This window comes from Accipiter gentilis, chromosome 8 (assembly GCF_929443795.1).
Source record: "Accipiter gentilis chromosome 8, bAccGen1.1, whole genome shotgun sequence".
In the NCBI taxonomy this organism is placed as follows: domain Eukaryota; kingdom Metazoa; phylum Chordata; class Aves; order Accipitriformes; family Accipitridae; genus Astur; species Astur gentilis.
In genome coordinates this window covers 37,937,994-37,960,356 of record NC_064887.1, presented here as the reverse complement: position 1 = coordinate 37,960,356, position 22,363 = coordinate 37,937,994, and the positions used below count along the sequence as shown (strand labels likewise).

Here is a 22,363-nt window from a genome sequence, read left to right as displayed (position 1 = left end):
TTGGCAGTCCAGGCAGACTGACTTAGCTCAATCTTCCCTTTCTGAACGCTTGTTGATTTTTAAAACCCTTGTTCATGTGCTTGTTCCCTTGTCCACTGCTTCCCTTTAAAGAAAGCTGTACTGTGTGACTGTTTTTTCTCCACTATGTTGTGCTTACACGTGTACCCGCTACTTCTCTTCTTTTGTTTACTGGATCTGTCATGAATACCTGCTCACTGGTTGACTGAGCCGAAGTCCAGTAGGTTGCAAAACTTTTACTTTACACAAGTAATATTGATTCTATATCAGTATGGCTCTTAGTTTTGTGCCCTGTAATTCTGTTCTTCAGGTCTACTGTACTGCCGCGGACTTCAGACTTTAGTGATAAGTAGTTTCTGTTTTAGAAACTTGTATCGCGTGAGCCATCTTCTAATTTTCTAGTACAAAGTGAACTCTAAATGAGAGCTTAAATAACGTACTGATTGATTTAGTTCAAAAAGTGGGCTTTAGAAAGCTGTTAATACTTTCTAAAAGTGATGGTTTGTTACTACTTGTTTTGTTGATCTGTTCTATGATACTTTCAACTGATGGTTAAGTGCACAAATCTCTTTAAGATTTCTCTAGTGCAAATATAAGTAAAAAAGAAGACACCAGAGGGTATGTTTTCACTGCATTATTTTGGGTGGTGGTTCTACATAAGCTAATCAACTTAGGGCCATAGACTCTCATGTATGCCTTTTTCATGAGCAGAGCAAGAGTAATTACTTTACACACCATTCATGAGTTGTTCTTCAAACTTTATTTTTTGGTTTGCCATGTTGTATTGTGATTAACAGAAGTCACAATCAATTTTATTTTTCTCATCTGTATGTGACCAGCTTTTTGAAAAATGCTTTACTATGTCTCATATCCTCTTTGTTTTGATTATCTTAAAATATTTTGTATATGTAGTCTTTTTAGCCTGTGATGATGTGTTTATACAATATGTTGCTTTCTAGAAGGATTTTATTATTAACTGCTTTTTGTACTTATTTTAACAAATACCTCAGTGTTCCCTAATGGTCATGCTGAAACAATTGCAAGTCTTAGATTAATTTTTTTAATTTTTTTTTTTTTTTTTTGTTGGCTTCTCTTGCTTCTGCAAGGATGCTGAAACCAAGTCAACTGAGGTTCTTGACAGTATCTTGGTAAAGCTGTTCCTATGTGCTGCTGAGAACCAGGTGAAGAGTTGCTTTCTCTCTTGTGGCTTCCTGGATTAGCCACTCCATGGCACTCACTACTTAGCATATGAAAATATAGCTCAGGTATCACCTCCTGGATTACAGTTTGGGCTAATTGAAACCTGTTAGAATTGCTGCATTTTCTGCCTCTCAGATCTCCTGTAATGTCCCAGTTTTCCTTTGTAGCTGATGGTCAATAATCACTGTGTAAATCAATGTTGTTTCTGTGTTCTGAATACTGCTTGTGGTTCTCTTAACCCATTTTAAAACATCTAGAGCCTGGAAAAATTGTGTAAGCAAAAGGTGACAAAGATAAGCAGAGCAGCAGAATAATTTCTGACCAGGAGCAAATCTGGAAAAGAGATGAGAAGAAACCTGAGGTCTCAAGTCATGAGTCCAAACAAAGGCATTTGTTCAGGAAGCAAATATGCAGCACTTCTCACAACACAAAAGCTAAAGGCATGAAATGAAATTATCAAGCAGTAGGTCTTAATCCACCAGTTGTGCTTGTATGATGCTCTCTGATGTTGTGGAAACCAAAAGCTAAAGAGATTTACAAAAGGATTAGACAAATTAACAGTATTTGGTGACTGCTGGGTTTTGGTGCCTGGAAGCGATTTTTGGCTCAGGATTTTTTTTCTTTTTTTCTTTTTTTTCTTTTTTTTTTTTTTTTTTTTTTTTTTAATTTTCAGAAGCTGGGAGTATATGTGAATGAAGAATCATTGTATGTTTGCCTCATTCTCTGTACTTGTTCCCTTCACCATTTGCTACCAGCTGCTCTTCTTACTGCCTTACACTGGAAGGATTGGCATAGGCTTCAAAGATGAGTTTGTATCTTTGTCTCCTGGTCCCCACATCTGAGAATGGGTTGTGGTAACCCAAGCAAAATGATGAGAAGCAACAAATGAAGGAAGGAATTTGAATTGATAGATTCTACTGATAGAAGATGGCAAAAAATGGAAGACATAGTCAGACAGGTTATCTCTTGCCTCCAGTATTCTTTGGGAGTGTTCAAGGACAGGTAGACAGTGTCTGGTGGCACTCGGCTCAGAAGTATGATGAGACAAAGAACCAGAGACAGGCTTCACAGTTGCCAGGTACATTTGTTCAACTTCTGTTGTTGCTGTGGATACTGGCTGTTGTTCCTATTGACTTTTTTTTATTATTATTTTGTCCAGAAGGGGTATGTGAGGCTTATCCCAGAAGGTCCTGCTTTAGTTTAGCAGCATCTTTTTAAGAATGGCTGGAAGTGTCACTGTACTAGAGACCAAACTGAGTAGCAAATGTAAAGTGATTAAAAAAGGGAGTGGGCAGAAGAGTGTCTGTAGAGTCAAAACAAAGCAAAATCATATGTGTACACAGAACAGAGGCACTTTTGGGACTGTACTTCTCTGGAGATTTTCAGAGAGTCAGTAGACTAAGTTAAGACTAAGTTACGTTCCTTCCACCAGAACAGAGTTTGAGGGGTGACGGTTTCAGGGAACAGAAACACTTTCCAGAATTTCAGTGCTGGGCTAGAAGGGTGCTTTGAATGAGTAGCTGTCTTGGGCTAGAATATTGTCAGGCACATAATACCAGAATAGTTCAGCTGAGCTGGCACTACTTGCTTTCCTTTGAGTCTACTGCTGCATTTGGTTCTCTCTTCTCTGCTTGACCAGTGCTGAAAATAAACAGGATCTTATTTTTTATCATCTAGAAAGACCATCTTCAACTGTCCTCCAGTTCAGTTTGATCAGCTACAACTTTTATCAATGTTAGCATGAATCCATATTCTCTTTGCCTCCTGTTGTTAGAGTTCTGGCAAGGTTGGCTTTTTGTTGGGTTTTAGGGATTTTGTGTCTGTGGTGGTGTTTGGTTTTTGTGGTGTGTTTTTTTTTTTTTTTTTTAAACCTTCCCTCCCCCCCGCCAATTGAAGGTGTTACAGCTCCCAGCTGTCTGCTGCCTCCCTGTGCTGGAATCTGCAGTGTGTCCTGATGTCTCAGTTATTTCTGTCTGCTTAGTGCATTAGCTTAAAATTCTAGTGGAAGTGCTTTTTGACTAACACTTTGGATTGTGAATTGGACCTGCCTGTGTGTTTCTTTCTCATGTTTGTTACTGGAGTAAGAGCAGAGAAGAGGTTAACATGCTGCAGGAGAAAAAATACATAGTAAGCTACCACAACTGGTTATGCCGTGAATGTATCTGTCCTTTCTAATTAAGAAGCACAATTTCTGGTTATCTTTTTACCAACAGGTTCTGAAACGACCTTCATCATGCAGTTTGTCATGCAATTTTTAGTTCCATCTAGCTATATTCACTACACAGGAATTGTATTAAGTGTTTATTCTCTGTTCAGAATATTGTTTTGGTGGTGTTAAACTCTGTATTGTCTGTAATGCCTCAAAAACATAAATTATTTTCTGCCTGTAGTATCACACCAGCAACACCTTTTTGTGACAGTATTTGCAAAAACCTAGGGAAAAAGGCTTTCTTCCTTTGTACTTTGACATGCAATTCCAGTTTATGCCCTGGAATACTGGGAAGGGATTTGTCTTTGTGTCCTGCACTGTGATTTAGTGTGTCTCTCTGAACCTGCAGCAATACAGCCCCAAGTTCCTGGTAATGTCCTAGGGCAAGGACTTTAGCATATTTAAGAGTCAAAGGGCAGATCGTCTAAAGAAGGGCCAGCATTAGAGAAGGACTGTTGCAGGTGTAGTACCTGATGGTGCAGAATCAGTGCTTGACCTTTGGGCAATTGTATTTTATATTGCAATTTGCAAATACTGTAGTTTCACTCAAGGATCATCTATAATGAAAGGCTTTACAGACTTAAAGTCTCCAATTTTTTTTCTTGGCATTGTAGAGTGCTGTATGAAAGAGTTTAGCATAGTTATGGTATACTTCTTTGTAGAACTTCCTAAATTTTGTAACTGATAACATAGAGTTGTGTTGGCTTGTGCTGTAGACAGCCTCTGGCTATCGACTATGGAGAAGAAACAAAACAAGTTGAATAAAGCTTGAAAGAATTAATTCTATAAAGAAGAGAAGTAAGATTGCATGGATAGACAGCCAAGTTGTTTCTGGTATGTGGTATGCTTGTAAACTAAGGCTTCTCAGCATTCATACTGCCATTTTAGTTAATTTCAGAAGTTTTATGAGAATATAGTCTATCAGAAACTTAATTATATCCTGACTGCTTTTAATCAGTCTTTTTGAAGACCAGATGGTTGAGTCTGTCATTGGTGCCACTCCGATGTTGAAATAGGCGCTCCTAGAAATAGCACAGTTTGCTTACTTGTTTCTACATTTTACGCTTTCTTAGGAAATTTCTCTTCCTAAAGTTGGTACATGCTGCTTTTGGCTCTTCTCACCCCTTATTGCACTGTTTCTGAATTTACATTAGTAATAGTTGTTCTGGTATTCTTTCATAGAAGCAATAGCAGCAATCTTATACGGTCTTGACATTTTAGCTATCTGATATACCTTTCAAATAATCTTGCATTCTAAAAAAAAAAAAAAAATAAAGGTGTGGAAGACTTTGAGGTGCCTTGCTGCAGTCTGAATGGCTTATTATGTAATATATTGAGTTGGGACAGGGAGAGGTCTGTAGATCCTTGTCCTCTGAGGTAGGGGACAGGAGTGGAAGCTCATCTGAGCAGTTCACATTTCTGTAGTTCATCTAGTTTCAGATTCTTTTTAGCTTTGTAGTGCAAGAGCAGCAGAGTCAAATTGGCCTTTGGACCTGTATTCCACAAAAGAAGTCTTTAAGTGTTTAAAAAAAATCTCCCAAAGCAGCAGTATTGGAAATGAAGGCAAATAATTTAAGTTGGGATTGTAGGGTGTACTGATCTGCTTCAATTTATCTCTTTGGAAGACTTGCACACTTCAAATGTAGTATGTTTTGTTATGTCCTACTGGGAATAAAAAGTAAATCTTTGAGACTAGATTGCATCTAATTGTAGGTACATATTAATTGGAAATGTTCAATATAGAACATTCTTAAACAACAGAAATCATATCATACACCGTTTTATCAAAGAAAGCTATGTGAAACCTGGTGCTGTGTTTCAGTTCTTTGTTAGTCTTTGGGGTGTTCTTATATCTGAATGCTTTTTTCTCCTTAGGTGAGTGGCATCAAGAGTCTCTATGAGTCTGAACTGGCTGATGCTCGAAGAGTTCTGGATGAAACTGCCAAAGAGAGGGCTAGGTTACAGATTGAAATAGGAAAACTGAGAGCGGAACTTGAGGAGTTCAATAAAAGGTAAGGGAAGTTCTCCATTATACTTTTTTTTTTTTTTTAATCAGAATGGGCAGTGGGAATGATACTATTGAAGCTTCTTAAAAATGCATTTTGGAAGCATTGAGGTCAATGAGAAGATACAGGCTTGTCAGAGGGAAATTCCTCAGCTTTCTGGTACAGCTAGTCAGAGCAGATAATCTGACCAGTATGTACACAAATGTATTTGTACATATAATACTAATATACTGTGAATTGAGCAATTCAGACATCTAGAAGCTGAAACAATTGGTTGTGCCTGCTTCTGTCCTGTTGTACCTCTCCTTATGTGAGCATGCACATGTGCAGCTGGTTGGTCAACTAGATTGAGAAACTGATTTAGATTAGAGTTGACCCATCCAAGGAAGGTTAGTTTTTAAACATTATCAGTTTTACTGTCTGGTTCACTGTATTGACTGATGGCAGAAATAAAGGAAAATGAAAAGGGTGGCCCTGAGCAATTTGGGAATATGGAAGCAGTGTTGCCTTGAAAACACATGAAGCTACAATGTAAGTGTGCTGGAAAAAAAAAACTTGCATCAACTATGTTTTTAAAACTGCTGTTCAGTCTGCATCAAAGAGAATTGGCCTAATAAACTGGCTACTGAAGCCAAGTGTAATTCATTATTTCTATTCCCACTAGGGAGTTTTTGTAATCAAACACAGTTGAAACTTCATTTAAAAATTAATATATGTGGTGGCAAAATTATTTTATTGCTTCTGATTGAATTTTGGTACCTATTTTAGTAGATAAGATTTGGGAGTTACAGATTTTTGCTGGGCCTGTCAGTATGTACATCACCTGTATGTGAACAGTATTGGCCACAAAATTACTTCTAATCCAGCAGTGCCAGTAGAGGCCTACTGTAAGTCTCGCATCTCCCTTCATTTGCATCTAAGTGGTTATAAAAGGAATGAAGTGTTTCTCTCCCTCGTGTTGTTTTTTTTTTCTGACTAGCTAGTTGATTTATGATGAAGTATTTCTTGTTTTCTCTGTAAACTTTGCTTAAGGATGCCAGCACAATCTGGCCAGGAGGGATCCCAGACATTGGCACTTCATTGTTTGCTTGGATTAGGTTGGATTGCTGGGACAGGAGATGTTCTTGAGACATCTCTCCTCTAGTCTCCCGTGTGAGAAGAAAAGGGATAGTTGGAGTAGGCAGAGTAGAAGAAAACATTAGCTTGAAAGGATATCAGGGAAATGTTTCCTCAGTATTAGACTGAACTGAATTTTAGTTGCTGAGCCACAGGCTAGCAGCGCTTTTCTAGCTGTAGGATCCGAATATAGCTAACCTACTGCTTCAAGAGTTGACTTCCCCTTTCTTTTTTCTCCTAAAGCCTGGGTTTGTGACCATGGAAAACCCTGAAGGCACTGACTATGCTCCAGGGAGGCCACAGGGTGTGGTTGGGTCTGGTGACATCAGGCCTAGGTTGTGTCCAAAGGAGCCTGAGGCTTACCCTGCTCTTAGTTTGTTCCTGAGGCTGTCTACTTGCACAACTCCAATGGATTTGGGAAGCAGCTGACCAACCTGCAGCAAGACCCTTGGTTGGTACACAAGGATTTGTGAAGGGGCCTATGGTTTAGGAAAGAAGGTGGTTTTGTCTACCAGTGTACTGGACTTCAGAGCAAGCACTTACGCTTAGGTCTTTCTGCAACTTATTCAGATACTGACAAATGATACTACCCCGGTATTCTGTGTGAGTACAAATTCAACTCTTAGGGTTTGGATGCCCTGGCACATATTTTGGTTATGTCGGATTTTTTTTTTACTTACCATGTTACTGATGTTCTAACATTTTCTGGTTTTTTCAGTGCTTGGCATAATTGGACATCATCTTGCCTAGTAAGTCAACAAGAAGCATCCCAAGGCATTTTCTAAAGCAGTTTGTATTGGGTTGGACCAAAGGTCCATCTAGCCTGGTAATCTGTCCAGAGGCTTCTAGAGAAGAGTATAAGAGCAGAGCATGCATAACAACGCTTCTCTGGAATACTCTTCCAGTCCTCAGCAATTCCCTTCAGCTAAGGGACTTCTGCAGGTCCAGCTGGATGCTGTGTAGTAAGCCTTCATGGGTTTTCATTTCATAGTGTGACCAGTATCCTGAGACCATCTGTAGTGTTCTTAGACTTAGCAAGGGGATTCTGAGCTTACCTACATTTTGCATGAAGAAAAACATGTTTTTGAATGTCCCAGCCCAGTTCTGTTTGTTCATTTGTCTCCTAATTTTTGTATTCTCCTTCTTCATATCTCCTAAGATTTTCTGTTTAATGATGTCCTTTTTCAAGTGGAAACATCTTAGTTGCTGCTTCTACAGAAGTTGCTCTGTGCCTTCAGTCAACGCTTTACCTCCCTTCTGTTATTTTTCCAATTTTCGTGTATCCTCTTGGGGACAAAGGCTGCAGAATTGGAACTTCAGCCAGTATTCAAGATGTGGTTGTACAGTAACGGTGTTCAATGTCTCATTCTGTATCTTATTTAATAGTAATTCCTTAAATACAGTTGCATTTTGAGTGCTCCTGAGCTGCCGATGTGTGAAGAAGGGTAAGCTCCAGGTAGTCTTTTACATCAGTCTTGGAGATGTCTCCCAAGGCCCTTCTGACCTGCATGGGTGCTACAGAACCTAGAGTGTTTTGTGGTAACCAGATCTGCCATGGCCTTTGAGGGCCTTACCTCGCCTCTGCCCAAAAAGAGTCCTGCTATGAAGGGTTCTTACTCCTGCTTACCCCCCTTACCTTCTCTTTACAAAAGCCAAACTGACTCTGAATCTCCAAATTCTTTTGTGTTTATGCATATGCCCGCTACTTCTCTTCATTGATGCCTTTGTCTAATTCTACCCATACAAATATCAGGGTCTGAGTTTCTCCATTTGAAAAATTGGTATTTCATTCATCATTTTCCTTCTTTTAACATACTGTCATTTTGGTCAGGTCCTGCTGAAGCTCCATTATCTCCAGGCTGGTCAGACTTGGTTCTGTCAGCTTCTTATAACAGGGCATGTACTCCAACTCTCTGACCACCCTGGTGGTCTCTGCTGAACTTGCTCCAATTTATCAATGTCTTTATTGCTTTCCTAAAATTCAGGATACTGATTTTACTCTACTCTTCACCTGATCCATATCCCTCAGAACTGCAAATCACCAGTGCGTGATCACTGCAGCCCAGGCTGCCTCTAATCATGGCATCACCAATTAGCTGACTTGCATTTGTGACCATTAGGTCCAGTATTGCATCTCCTCAGATAGGGCTGTCTTTTATCTGGCTTAAGAAGTTATCCTCAATGCACTCCAGGAGTCTCCTGGATTGCCTGCCGCTCACCATGCTACTTTTCCAGCAAATGTCAGGGTGGTTGAAGTCCCCCAGCAGGACAAGATGCCTTCTGTATCTGGAGTAAGAAGGCTTCATCAGTAGCTCCCCTTGATCGGGCAGCCTGTAGTAAACACCAACCACAAGGTTCCCTTTGTTGCTTCTGTTTCTAATTCTTACCCATAAGCTTTCAACCTGCTTGTAGTTATTCTTCAGAGACAGCTCTTCACAATCTATCCATTTCTTGATGTAGATGGCAACCCCTCTGCCCCCTCCTTCCTCGCCTGTCCCTTCTCAACAGCCTGTAGCCATTGATAACTGCACTCCAGACACAGAATTCATCCCACCAAGTTTCAGTAATGGCAGCTAGGTTGTAGCTTTCTAGCAGCATGGTGGCTTCCAACTCCTCCTGTTTGTTGCCCACACTGCATGCATTGGTGTAGAGATACTTCAGCTGGGCTGTTGGCCATGTCACCTTCTTAGAGGAACACACCTTAATGCCTTTGAGGTATTTCACCTGTGTTTCCCTGTTGGGTCCTGTTACCTCAGGAGCCCCTGGCTCATCTCCATAAGATTTCCAGAGTGCTCCAGTGTACCCAGCATGTCTCAGAGCAACAGGCTGAAGGCCCTTGCTGGCACCCCATCCCTCTAACTTTGGTGTGTCATCCCACAGCTTGTTGTCGGCAAGCCTGATATTATCTCCTTCCCCCTTAAAATCTAGTTCAACTTTAAGTTGTGTTCAACTCTCATTTCTTTAGAGGACGCTTTGTCATAGAGTTAAACTAGTTTTGGTTCCAAATTATGGATTCATCTGCAGAAGATAGGGAGGAGTTGTTTGTTAAGATGTTAGCATCCATATACATTTCAATTCAGTTTGCAAATGAATAAAGGGATATATGATTTCCTGACATTACAAATAGGATTCCGATGGCTGAACAATGTCTCTTGTACTGTAGACATTGTCAGTTATACTGTGCTATGGTATGAACCTCCCACAGGCTCTTTTTGTGTGATGTGTGCCAGTACAACGTGGATGTTGCAGATATCCCAGTTGAAACATCTAAATCTTATCTTAACTAAACTTAAAAGGGTTTCCTGTGAGGGACATCTTCTGGGAAAATATCTTAATTTTCCAATCGTTGCCTTCATTGTTGTCATAAAACTGCCTGTGTTTTTTATTTGTTTTTGTGTTGTGGGGGTTTTTTTTGGAGGGTGGGTGGGGTTTTTTTGGTGTTCACAATACACATATTTGTCATTATCCTTTACCATGTTATTTGATCAGCAGTCAAGTTACAATCAATGATCAGGTTTCAAATGTAAATTCAGAAACAGAAACCACGTTGAGGTAGGGGCCTTCACGCTGCTTGGGACAATTATTTTGCAATGAAACCTAGTAGATGGAATTGTATGTGTTTGTTATTTACAGCTTTTACTTTTGTTGCAAGATGCCAATAAAATAAGAAAGAAACATCCTGAAAAGAAATTGAACATCAGACTTGTTGGGGAGGGGGGGAAGTGCTTTTTTTTTTCCTTCTAATGTGAAAAACCAACCAACCTAAACATGTATCGTGTGATTGGCACTCTAGAGGGAAGTGGTGCCATCCAGAAGGACCTTGACAGGCTGGAGAGGTGGGCCTGTGCAAACCTCATGAAGTTCAACAAGGCCAAGTGTAAGGTCCTGCACCTGGGTTGCGGCAATCCCAAACATGGATACAGGCTGGGCGATGGGTGGATTGAGAGCAGCCCTGCAGAGAAGGACTTCGGGGTATTGGTGGATGAAAAACTGAATATGAGCTGGCAATATGTGCTAGCAGCCCAGAAAGCTGATCGCATCCTGGGCTGCATCAAAAGAAGTGTAGCCAGCAGGTTGAGGGAGGTGATTCTCCCCCTCAGCTCTGGTGAGACCCCACCTGCAGTACTGCGTTCAGCTCTGGAGACCACAGCATAAGAAGGACATGGACCTGTTGGAGCAGGTCCAGAGGAAGGACGTGAAGATGATCAGAGGGCTGGAGCACCTCTCCTATGAGGACAGGCTGAGAGAGTTGGGGTTTTTCAGCCTGGAGAAGAAAAGGCTCTGGGGACGTCTTACAGTGGCCTTCCAGTACCCTAAAGGGGGCCTACAGGAAAGATGGGGAGGGACTCTATCGGGGAGTGTAGTGATAGGACGAAGGGTAACAGTTTTAAACTGAAAGAGGGTAGATTTAGATTAGATATTAGGAAGAAATTCTTTGCTGTGAGGGTAGTGAGACACTGGAAGAGGTTGCCCAGAGAAGTTGTGGATGCCCTATCTGTGGAAGTGTTCAAGGCCAGGTTGGATGGGGCTTTGAGCAATCTGGTCTAATGGAAGATGTCACTGCCCATGGGAGAGGTGTTGGAACTAGATGATCTTGAAGGGACCTTCCAACCCAAACCATTCTAGGATTCTATGTATTTTACAACATGTACAATGCATACATGTATGTACAACTAGTACCTTGAACACAACTCATGAATTTAGAATTCTTTCTATTGAGCCAAGTTTCTAACTAGGTTCATAAAACAATTGGATAGTTTCAGTTTATAAAAAGTGAAATATCTTTAGGATGTTATTGACACTGTTTATATGATATAAAAAACAGCTTAACTTTTAGTTTAAAGATGTTTGTATCGGTAGTAGGGACATTTTTTTAAATCTAGGTTTTAAATACTGTAAAAATAAACATTCTGATATCATTCTGATATGGTTCTTTCCTACATGTTATGCAACAGCTTCCAGTGCTTTTGTACACATCTTTATCTGCTTGACAAAACTTGACTGCTTGACGGAGGGAAGGGATGAGTGGAGGAGGTATAGATGGGAACATTTTATTTACTAGTGAGGTGCACAAGACTGCTGAACCAGACCTTTGTAGTGATCAGGGTGCATTCAGTCATAGCAGAAGTAACTTTGGTGGCCTGGTTAAGGAAAGTCTCCTGTCCTGATGCTCATGAAGTGTCTGTTCATGTCTTTACCAGTGTCACAGGTCCCCAGGTCAAGCCAAAGCCTGGAGGTAGATACATGTAGGCCTCATCCATCTGCTGCTTTTAGCGGTATTCCTGCTTGAGCTGCAAGATCCCAGCTCTGAGTTGTGTGACTGTCTTGCTGCGGCTTCCTCTGCCTGCTACCCCACATGGTCACTGAAATATTTCCCTTGAGCAAACGTGGCTGCTTTCTGGAAAAAAGAGCTCTAGAGGTTTACCCTAACCTGGTGTCTTCAAAGAACATTGGCACACCTCAACAGACACATCGACTGCTGTTTGTAACTTCCAGGCATCTCGGAGACCCCCAAAAGCAGGTTGCACCTTTGTAAAAACTTCTGTCAATTTTTTGCATGAAGGCAATAAAACCAGGCTGAAGTTATACATGCAAATAAAAATGTGAATGAAGGCAGCTTGGAGTGTCTTCCAGTGTCAGTGTTCATGAAGGGGCACAAGTTACTTAACACTGTCAGGAATTCTTTATGGTGCTTTGTCAGTCAAGCTGTATGTTGAACCCTTCTGTTCATTCCCGTCTCCCTGGGAATACTTGCATGCTGCCTGGTTTCTGCAGGTGGGAGGAATCTATGGGCTGTGTAAGCATACACTGCTGATCATACTTGGTGTGAAGTGGCATTTGACCTTTAGGTACTGCACAGACAGAAGGTTTCCAGATCTGATTGTCTGTGACACGTGCATAATGGCTTGTTTTACTATGCGACACATGTGATGCAGGGGCATGTGTCTGGAGTCTATTTTGAAGACTTTCTAGTTGCTGCTAAATAACTGTCTTTTAAGTAGAAGTCATGTTTTGTCTATATGTCTCCTGCAAGCTGCTGAGCTTGAAGACACTGCACATATGTTGCAGAACAGGATTCACAGTGACAGATTGGATAAATGATTAAGAAAAATTGGTTACAGTTAAATGAAAACAAATTCAAAGATCTACACCAAGGAATGCAGAGAAAACACATAAGCCTTGTAGCTACAGCATATCACAAAATAAGTGTGTCTTTTCTGTAGTTAGAAAAAGATGCACATCATGCTGAAGCATGTAAAGAAATACTGTCTGTAGGGCACACCAATAGCCCATAAAGCAGGATTTTTGTAAAATAATTCTGGGCATTGCATTTTGTTAGAGTTATGGGCAAATTTGAAATTCAAGAGGACAGTACAAGTGATCAGAAGTTTGGAAACCAAGACTCAGGATTTGGGCAGGGCTGCAAAGTTTGTATAATGTAGAGCAGTGGTTTTTAGCTTTATTTTCCTTTGCAAATGTTTTTTCCATGTTTGGAGTTGCAGATGAAATAGAGAGCTTTTTAAAGCCTATAGGTAGTAGGACTCCTCTTCAAAGTTATTCCTGCGGGCCCTTAAAAACAGCTCACTTGACCACAGGTTGAAAACTTCAGTTTTATAGAAGAGAAGTTTGATGAAAGGGGTGGAGAAAAGTGAATTTGAAGATGGTTTAAGAGAAGAAGACAAAAAGTCATTCCCTGCATTCTTAGTGGTGTGAGACTAGAGTAGTGAGCTTACACTGCAGCAAGGAAGGATTACTTCACATAAAACAGTTTTCTAATAACATAACAACATACACCTAGAAGCTGCAGAAAGTATGTTAGAAGAAAAGGTAGACAAATACTTTGTGGGCAGTAGGAAGATGACCTTGATGATTTCTGTGAGTTGGATGTAACAGCTGAAATAATCATATTTAAAGTGATGAGAGTTGCTTTGCTCGTAATGAATACTACTGAAGACATACTGGTTTATTCCTGAAAAGTGACCACATTTCCATGGTGGATTACTACTTTGTGTGGGAATACATCCTAGAGAATGGGCTTGCCCATGTCAAGTACAAAACACTGGGGTTGCTTGTGGGCATCTTTGGGAGACGCATATGCTCTGCTTCTCGGGGGCTGTAGTCCAAAGTGATAGATCTCAGCAACTAATGTGCTGTGCAGCAGTGAGATGAACAAATACCCTTTACGCCTTGTGTGTAAAGCAGCTTTAGTATCATCTCTTAGCTGTCAGAGCTGCCTTCTTGTTTTTCCCTTGCCTGCCCATGATGTATGTTCTTCTTTATTAGGCAATGTATTTAAAACACATTGGTACAAGCTGTGAGTTTCAAGAAGTGTTTATGATTACTTTTATTAGCTGCATTTGCAGGTTACTCTAGGAGCCACCTAGTGATACACTAATCCTAATAAAACGTGTCTAAAACCAAAATATCTGTAGTTGTAACCAGGACATGCTCAAGATGTGTGTGCACTCACGTATAAATATAATTAACTTTTGTTTTTCAGCTACAAGAAGAAAGATGCAGATTTGTCTGTGGCTCAGGGTCGCATTAAGGATCTTGAAGTGCTGTTCCACAGAAGCGAAGCAGAACTCAATACTGTCCTGAATGAGAAACGCAGTCTGGAAGCAGAGGTGGCCGATTTGCGTGCCCAACTTGCTAAGGTATGGCAGTGAATGCTTCCTTGCTTTAGTACAGAAGAGGCTGCATATTGTGAAGTTTGTTATTTTTCTTTGCAATTAGTTTATAGTCTGAACATCATTGATCCAGCTTGCTTACTGCTGAAGCTTTGCCTGCCACTCTTGGATATGAAACTAAATTGTAAGAAATTTCTGTAAAACAACCAAAGCAACATGGTGTTTTAGAAATTTTGCTACTCAAAAGCTTTTATTTAAACGTTTCTGGTAAGTATTTCTATATTCATGAAATATCAGGTTACTAAATGTTGTCCTTTGTAAGGTCCTGCATAATTTTAAACTTATGCTAGAGTACCCAGTGGGGACTATGCTAGCAAGAAAAAGAACATGCAACTTATTGTGCTTTAGGAATTAATAATCCTTAGCTCTATTATCATACTGTATTGAAATAATACTATGTTTTAAATAACTGGTATACAAACATGAAAGCTTGTTTTAAATATTCATAAGCAAACACATACTTCTTTCTTTTTTTTTTTAAGGAAAATCAGTGTCTTGACATTAGATTTGTTGTTGTGAATAATTGGTCCAAAGATGTCAAATGAAGACCATAAAGGGATTATGGATGGAAAATAGGGATCCAGACAAAATTAAATCTTTTATCTTTAAAATTCTTTACTAGGCTGAAGATGGTCATGCTGTGGCTAAGAAGCAGTTGGAGAAGGAGACACTCATGCGTGTGGACCTGGAGAATCGGTGCCAGAGCTTGCAAGAGGATCTGGATTTCAGGAAAAATGTGTTTGAGGAGGTATTATCAACCTAGTAATCTTATAGTCTGAGGTTTATGTAGCTTTTAGTCAAACTGACTGTAAGCAATTACTAACTAGTCCAGGTAGGGAAAATCAGTATTATTGTTGCTATAAATGGATTGAGTTATAAAATAGTTAAACGTTTTGCAAGATTTACATGGTAAATCAGTGGCAGAGCTGGCAGGAGAGCCAGGTGACAAGGGTATTGTTCCATAGGCAGGTGAGCTAATGTAGCAGCTGACTGCTGTGGGAAAGGAAAAGTCTTGTTCCCTCTCTCTGGACCTGGTTGCATGGCCCTGCTCCTTACTTGAACCAACTTTGGTGATTGTTGGACATGACTATAACCTGTTTTCATTGACAAGAACCATATGCAATTACCTTGCTTTTTGGAGGGGTAGTCTCCTGCCTGTTTAGTGAGTTGAGTTGGCTCATAGTGGTTCTAGTAAGGCCCAAAGTTTTTATAAAGTAAATAGTGGGAACGCACAGGTGGCTATTAGGAAAGGGAAACGTGACCTTTTCTCTGTACCAGTTGCAAAGTGTTATGTCAGTTTATTCCATCTTGGGAAAACCAACTTGGACCTTTGGTTCTTTTGCAAGATCATTCAATTAGTGGCTGCTGAGCAATTGCTACATGCTTCTGTCCTCCATCTCACCTATGCTAGTTGTGATGTTTGGCTCACCATGCACCAAGCCATATCAGCCTGCTTAACTAGTAAAATACTTAAGTTTTTTTTGTTGAGTTTTATTTTTGCTAGCTTAGTGGCTGAGTTATGTCTTACCGTGGAATCAAATGAGTGGCCAGGCTGGATTAAGGGATTGATGCAGGGCTGTGCGGCTAAGGACAGGGGCTGGAGCAGGGCAAAGAAACCAACCAGGTAGGTTACCCTGAGTTGTACTGACCATTGTCTCGCTTCCATGCCCTGGAGTAGTTGGATTGCTGCACAGGACTGCAATGACAGACCCTTGTTTGGTTGTAGGGCCCTAAAATAACTTTGCTTCCTGAGGAGAATTGTGTTGCTACTGACTAAAGGTGAAGCTAAATGAGACAGCAGAAGCTAATCTTAAAGCTTGCTATGCTGAAGTGGGTGTGTTCCTTTAGCCATCCCTGGAGCTCTTCGATCCTTGTATGAACCAATTCAACACACGAAGGAAAAAAGGAACTGGTTTCCTTTAGGTTAGTGAATTCATTTGGTTCACTGAAGGATCCAAAGTTGCATTAGAGTTAGAACATGGTGACTGGGAATGTGGCAAGTGCTTATTCTAGTGGTGTTGAACTGCTAGATCAGCTCATCCCTTCACCTGATATTTTGTAGTCCCCCATGATATTTTTGCAGCCTCAGGGTGGGGGTCATTGTCTACAGTTACTGAGAGACTGCTGCTTGCTAGTTTTCTTGGTGTAAAAATTCACCACAGAAGGGAAAGCTTCTTCCGGATCACATCAGGGCACGTTGCTGTGAGTAGAAGGGTATGTTTCTAAGAGTCTCTTTTTAGATGTATAGCATTTCTGCAAAGCAACTAGTAAAGTCACTCTGAATTTGTGTTAGTCTGCTATGACTCTAGTGTAGGCATGCAAAGTGAGCCTTGCTTTACTTGCCTGCTATTCCTTCTCATGGCCTTGCTGCTACCTTCAGGCCTCCTCCCAATACTCAGAACTGCTCCCTTGTTGTTTGTCCTGCCCTGAAGGGAGAAATGGTTTGTTTCTCATGCCATGCATTCGGACCTGGCCAGGTCTCTGCAGGGCTCAATATGAATAAATGCATGAGTAAGTCTTACCTCACTAGTTTGGGACCAGTGTTGTAGGCACAGAGAACTTGTACTTCTCTAAAAATGAAAATTTCTTAGTACAAACTCTGACCAGAAAAAATTGTATTTGTGTCTTCAGGATTGCTTGGGTTGCTGCTTTATTACTAACATAATCAAAATCTAATGAGTAGAGGTCATCCAGTATATAGAAAAAGAAAGATCTGCATATGTTTAAAAGTGAAATTTGAAGATGCGGTTTGTCCTCTATAATGATTATGTTTTCAATACATATAATGATCGCAAAAGGTGTTCATTTTTATCTGACTCCTTGTAGACTGCTATTGTAATGTAAAGATGTATACTGAGAAGGAAGGGGTTTGTAGTGCAGCACATGGAATCCCTCTTTGCTATGTAAAAATTAATGTTTTCTTCTCTCCCCCTCTTTTGACTTTTGTAGCATAAACCAGGTCCTTACTTAAACTGTATATGGATATTTCTAAACCTGTTTTTTAAGTCAGATCACTTTTAAGAATTGTATCCTGCCAAATGAGAACGGTAACTTGCATCTGTTAGTACGTGCAGCAATTCTTAGGCTTAAATGCCTTTAGTACTGCAGTTCCTATACACTAAATAATTAGTACTGAAATAGTTAATTGTTGTCTGAATGTAATTGCTTGTACTGTTTATCCTAAAGTGAGAATTTTTCCCTTTTTTGTGTGTGTGTGTGTGTGTGTAGGAAATAAGGGAAACAAGAAGACGACATGAACATCGTTTGGTTGAGGTGGACACTACTCGCCAACAGGAGTATGAATCCAAAATGACTCAGGCTCTGGAGGATCTGCGAAATCAACATGAGGAGCAAGTCAAACTGTACAAAATGGAGCTTGAGCAGACCTATCAGGCTAAGGTAACGACTGCTATCCACAGCACTGTCTGACAGGAAGTCCAGTTGGTGAGATAAAACCATTTCCATCAGCCCTACTGTCTTTCAGGAGACAAGCAATTATAATTTGAAGAAGCTTTGTCCCAGTGTTCAAATGCCTCCTCTGGTGCTTGTGCAAAGATGCTTTTACAGGGATGTTACAGCCAGAGGTAATAGCTAGGAACAGCTTTAGCGAAGAAAGGCCAGTTTGTGAGAAAACACAGGGAACTGTTGGTCACTGCAGAGGGGAGAGTGGAAATAGTGGATGTCACAAAACACCTGATTAGACAATGTCTTCTGCTCTAAGGGAGTTTTTTTTCTACATGTCAGTAGATCCAGTTCTTCCTCCAAAATGGAGATGGTGGAGGAGGCTTGCAATAGGTGCAATATATTGGCTCTAGGAAGCTGGAGGGATGGGTGGGGAGAGCTTGGGGAACGGGTGCATTTCAATATGGGCTTTTGCCTGGATGCAGTGAGCTTGCAAACTAGCATGCACATACTGAGAAGGGCTCCATGTCCAAGGTTGCACTGTCATTTTACTCCTACTGTGGCCTTTACAGTGTTCTTACTAGCCCCAATACTCTTTGAAATGTGTGTAAGCCTTATCACATTTCAATAATCTAAGTTAGTTCTGGATTGGAAAATCATTAGATGCAGTTGTGGTTTCATTGGTGGCTGGGAAACTGTAGGCAAGGTATTGGGACCTTTCTTGACCAGCTTTGGTGATGAAAACCATAGTACATAAATTGGCAATTACAGAATCACGGAATGGTTTGGATTGCATGGGACCTTTCAAGGTCATCTAGTCCAACCCCCCTGCAATGGGCCGGGTTGTCTCCAACTGGATCAGGTTGCTCAGAGCCCGTCTAACCTGACCTTGAATGTTTCCAGGGATGGGGCATTGACCACGTCTCTGGGCAACCTGTGCCAGTGTTTCACCACCCTCATCGTAAAAAATTTCTTCCTTATATGTAGCCTGAATCTACCCTCTCTCAGTTTAAAGCCATTACCCCTTGTCCTATTGCTACAGGCCCTCCTACAAAGCGTGTCCCCACTTTCTTATAAGCCCCCTTTAAGTATTCAAAGGCTGCAATAAGGCCTCCCTGGAGCCTTCTCTTCTCCAGGCTGAACAACCCCAACTCTCTCAGCCTGTCCTCATAGAAGAGGCTCTGATCCATGCCTCTGATCGTCTCTGCGGTCCTCCTCTGGACCTGCTCCATGTCTTTCCTGTGCTGAGGGCTCCAGAGCTGGACACAGTACTGCAGGTGGGGGTCTCCCCCCTAGAGCAGAGTAGAGGGGAAATGTGAACATAGGAGTAATTTAATCCAGGAGAATGCTGCTTCTTAAAACTATTTGCACTATTTTGGTCTATGTGCCTGTTGTTGAGGATGAGTGGAATGCACCTCATCAAAAGAGAGAAGCAGCAATATTGTTTTATTGAGGTAAAACAATAATTTGACAGAGTTCAATAAGTTCGATGGAATCTAACAAAGCTTAACAGTGGTTTGACAAGGTTTAGTAAGTTTGATGGCAAGATTCACCTTATTAATTACTGTATGGAAGGAACATGCAAAGGAAGATTGCATTAGAATGATTCACGCAGAGACTGGAGACTCAGAGTAAGGAGAACCCTCCTGTTGAGTCATGAGGTTCAGAGTGGACCCCCCTGCTTTCTAAACTCTCTTTTGGAGCCTGGGTGTGGGTGGATCCAATTTTAGTCTCAGACTTGGTCAACGGTTTATGTCTAATGGAATTATCCATACAATGTTTTTAATAGGATTGAATAGCTACATGAATTAGTAATATTTCATAGTATTAATTCAGCATGCTATCAGTGACTGGAACTGTCACATGTAAGGGATCTCTCTGTCTTAGGTAAGGAAGGATCTCTTAAGTCTCAGGTGGGGAATCTCTAACCTTGAGAGGCATCCCTGCTCAAGGGGAGAGTCACCTGGTGTGCAGTCCAGCTGGTAATATTTACAGGATGAAGTAGTTGCCTGCTAGTCAATAGTATAGACAAGATAGATGTCTTCATTTTAGCTCTGATATCCTGTTCTGTACTTTGGTTATCTTGCACTTTTTGGTTTCGAAACCACCTTTCAAAATATTTTTCAAGACACCTTCACTCCCCTGTATGTGTGGCAGGGGCTTTCCAGCTAGCAAGTTCATCCCAAGGATGTGAGGCCTGTTGCTCCTTAGCCTGAACCAAAGTACAGCTAGGAGTCAAGTGTATCTGTCACACCTGTGCAAATACAGAGTTAGCAAATCCCAGTTCATCCAGCAGTGGGGACATGGGAGGAGTAGTAGCTTTGATAGTAAGCATCAAAATACTGTCTCTGGCTTAGGAAGTCCCTGAGTTGCAAATGGCCAGCTGAGACATAATACCCATGAAATATTTTATTGAGGTTAGTCCCTGAGCATCCAGGGAACTGTTAGACCAGGATGTGAACTAGGTAGCCTTTGCCCTGACCCAGTGTGATTGTTCTTATGACAAACAGGCAGATAGTGTGAACACATGAACCTCCGTTTTTGGAAACTATAAGGCTGCTGTGTAACAGAAAGGCTAATAGACTAATAGCATAAACAAATCCTGTAGGGATAGGACTGAAATAGATTTTCCTGGTCCTTAGGGCATTTCCTTAATGTTATGGAATTCTTATCATAAGCTTACCAGATTTCCATCTAAAATTATTTAACATGAAATAGCTTCTATTTTTTACTGAAAGAATATTTGGAGGATATCTAACTCAACACAAGTGACTTATATAAAACTTGCCTTCCAGCTGGAGAATGCCAAACTGTCCTCTGACCAAAATGACAAAGCTGCTGGTGCAGCTCGAGAGGAGTTGAAGGAAGCTCGCATGAGAATAGAAGCTCTCAGCTACCAGCTTTCTGGCCTTCAGAAACAGGTAAAGGGACTCAGTTTTCTTTCATCTCTAAAACAGAGCACTGTATTGTTTGTATATATTAACATTTCTGTCCCTTCATATTTTCTGAATTTTACGGAGAGAAATCTTTGCGTTCATTTGGGAGGGAGATGAATTTTTACCTTTTTTACTGTACCCACATAGATGCCAACTGGGTTTTCCATTGTGATGTCTACCTAGGCTAGTGCAGCAGAAGATCGCATTCGTGAATTGGAGGAAATGATGGCTGGTGAGCGGGAAAAGTTTAGGAAGATGCTAGATGCAAAGGAGAGGGAAATGACAGACATGAGGGACCAGATGCAGCAGCAGCTTACAGAATACCAAGAACTGCTTGATGTTAAATTAGCACTGGACATGGAGATCAGTGCTTACCGAAAACTCCTGGAAGGAGAAGAGGAAAGGTATGTACAGATTCCACATTCTTTTCTTAGGACTAGCAGGTTTTATTTTCATTTCTTATCTTTTCTTCCACATTCTTTTCTTAGGACTAGCAGGTTTTATTTTCATTTCTTATCTTTTCTTTTTTATTTTCTTTTTTTTAACCATTTGAGCAGGAATGCCCAGATTTTCTTTCACTGAAGTCATATTGGCTTTGCACCACAATGTGTTGCACAGAACACTTGCAAGTGTTCTCATCTGAATGCTGTCTTTATTTTGTTTTTTATAATGGTCTCAGGGTACAGTGGAATATATCATTCTGTGCTTGACATTCATCTCCTCTTTTTATTTAATTGCTTATACTTCTGCATTTTCCTGTTTTTAAATGATTTGATTTTAAATGATGTGGCCCAAGATTAGTGTGTTTAGCAGTAGATATACTGGAGGGGAGTGTTAAGTGATCTGTGTTGCTCTCGGGAGCACTGCTTTCCATGTCACATAATCGTACTATCAGAAAATTTCTCAGGGATGCATAGCCCCCCCCCCCCCCCCCTTCTGTTCTAAGCAGCCCTCCCGACACACACAGTGAGGCTGCTTTCAGCCTTGGGGCATATTACAGTCTGGTTACTGAGCATATTGTAGCATTATTGCTTTGCGTGTAGTTCCTTGGATAATTAAAATGCTTGCTTCATTGTGTTAAGGTTGAAGCTCTCGCCAAGTCCCTCCCGTGTTACAGTCTCTCGGGCTACCTCCAGCAGTAGCAGTAGCAGTACTTCACTTGTTCGCTCTTCCCGAGGCAAGAGAAAACGTATTGAAGCAGAGGAGCTTTCAGGCAGCGGAACAAGTGGAATTGGCACTGGAAGTATTAGCGGCAGCAGTAGTAGCAGTAGCTTCCAAATGTCCCAGCAAGCTTCAGCTACAGGAAGTATCAGCATAGAAGAGATAGACCTGGAGGGCAAATATGTTCAACTGAAGAACAACTCGGAGAAGGTAAGAGTCAGCAGAACTCCTAGAAAACAAGGAGGAGGAGCTAAATTGAAATGCTACCCAGCATTTTGTAGCACAAGTAGTTGGAGTCACTTGGAGAGCAGGAGCAACAGCTCAAGGTGCAGCATTCTGCAATAATTAACAGGGGCATTTGAAAGTTGAATGTTACAGTGTGCTAGCATGAGTGTAATGTTTGCTGCAGGAAGAGAACATAGTTTGTGTCCCAAATGTCTATAAATAAGTGTGCTGGTACCTTGCTCATGTAAATAGCCTTGCGGGCTCTAGCAAAACTTTTTTGTGTGCAATTTGTATCTTTGTAAATTTTGCTGAATGACCTCATGGGATTTACATTTTAGACTATTCATGGGTATAGAAAAATACTTTCAGGTTAGAATGCAGATGTCTAACAACCATTTA

At 40.9% G+C, this 22,363-nt stretch overlaps 1 protein-coding gene across 1 annotated transcript in view; it reads left to right on the top strand.

The window, feature by feature from the left end:
- LMNB2 (lamin B2) overlaps positions 1-22,363 on the top strand; it is a 39,633-nt gene that overhangs the window by 7,680 nt on the left and 9,590 nt on the right. The window contains exons 2-8 of the mRNA XM_049807963.1: positions 5,303-5,439; positions 14,051-14,207; positions 14,863-14,988; positions 17,469-17,639; positions 20,438-20,563; positions 20,762-20,982; positions 21,661-21,949. Coding sequence (XP_049663920.1) covers positions 5,303-5,439; positions 14,051-14,207; positions 14,863-14,988; positions 17,469-17,639; positions 20,438-20,563; positions 20,762-20,982; positions 21,661-21,949 — 1,227 coding nt within the window. The remainder of the gene's footprint in view (positions 1-5,302; positions 5,440-14,050; positions 14,208-14,862; positions 14,989-17,468; positions 17,640-20,437; positions 20,564-20,761; positions 20,983-21,660; positions 21,950-22,363) is intronic.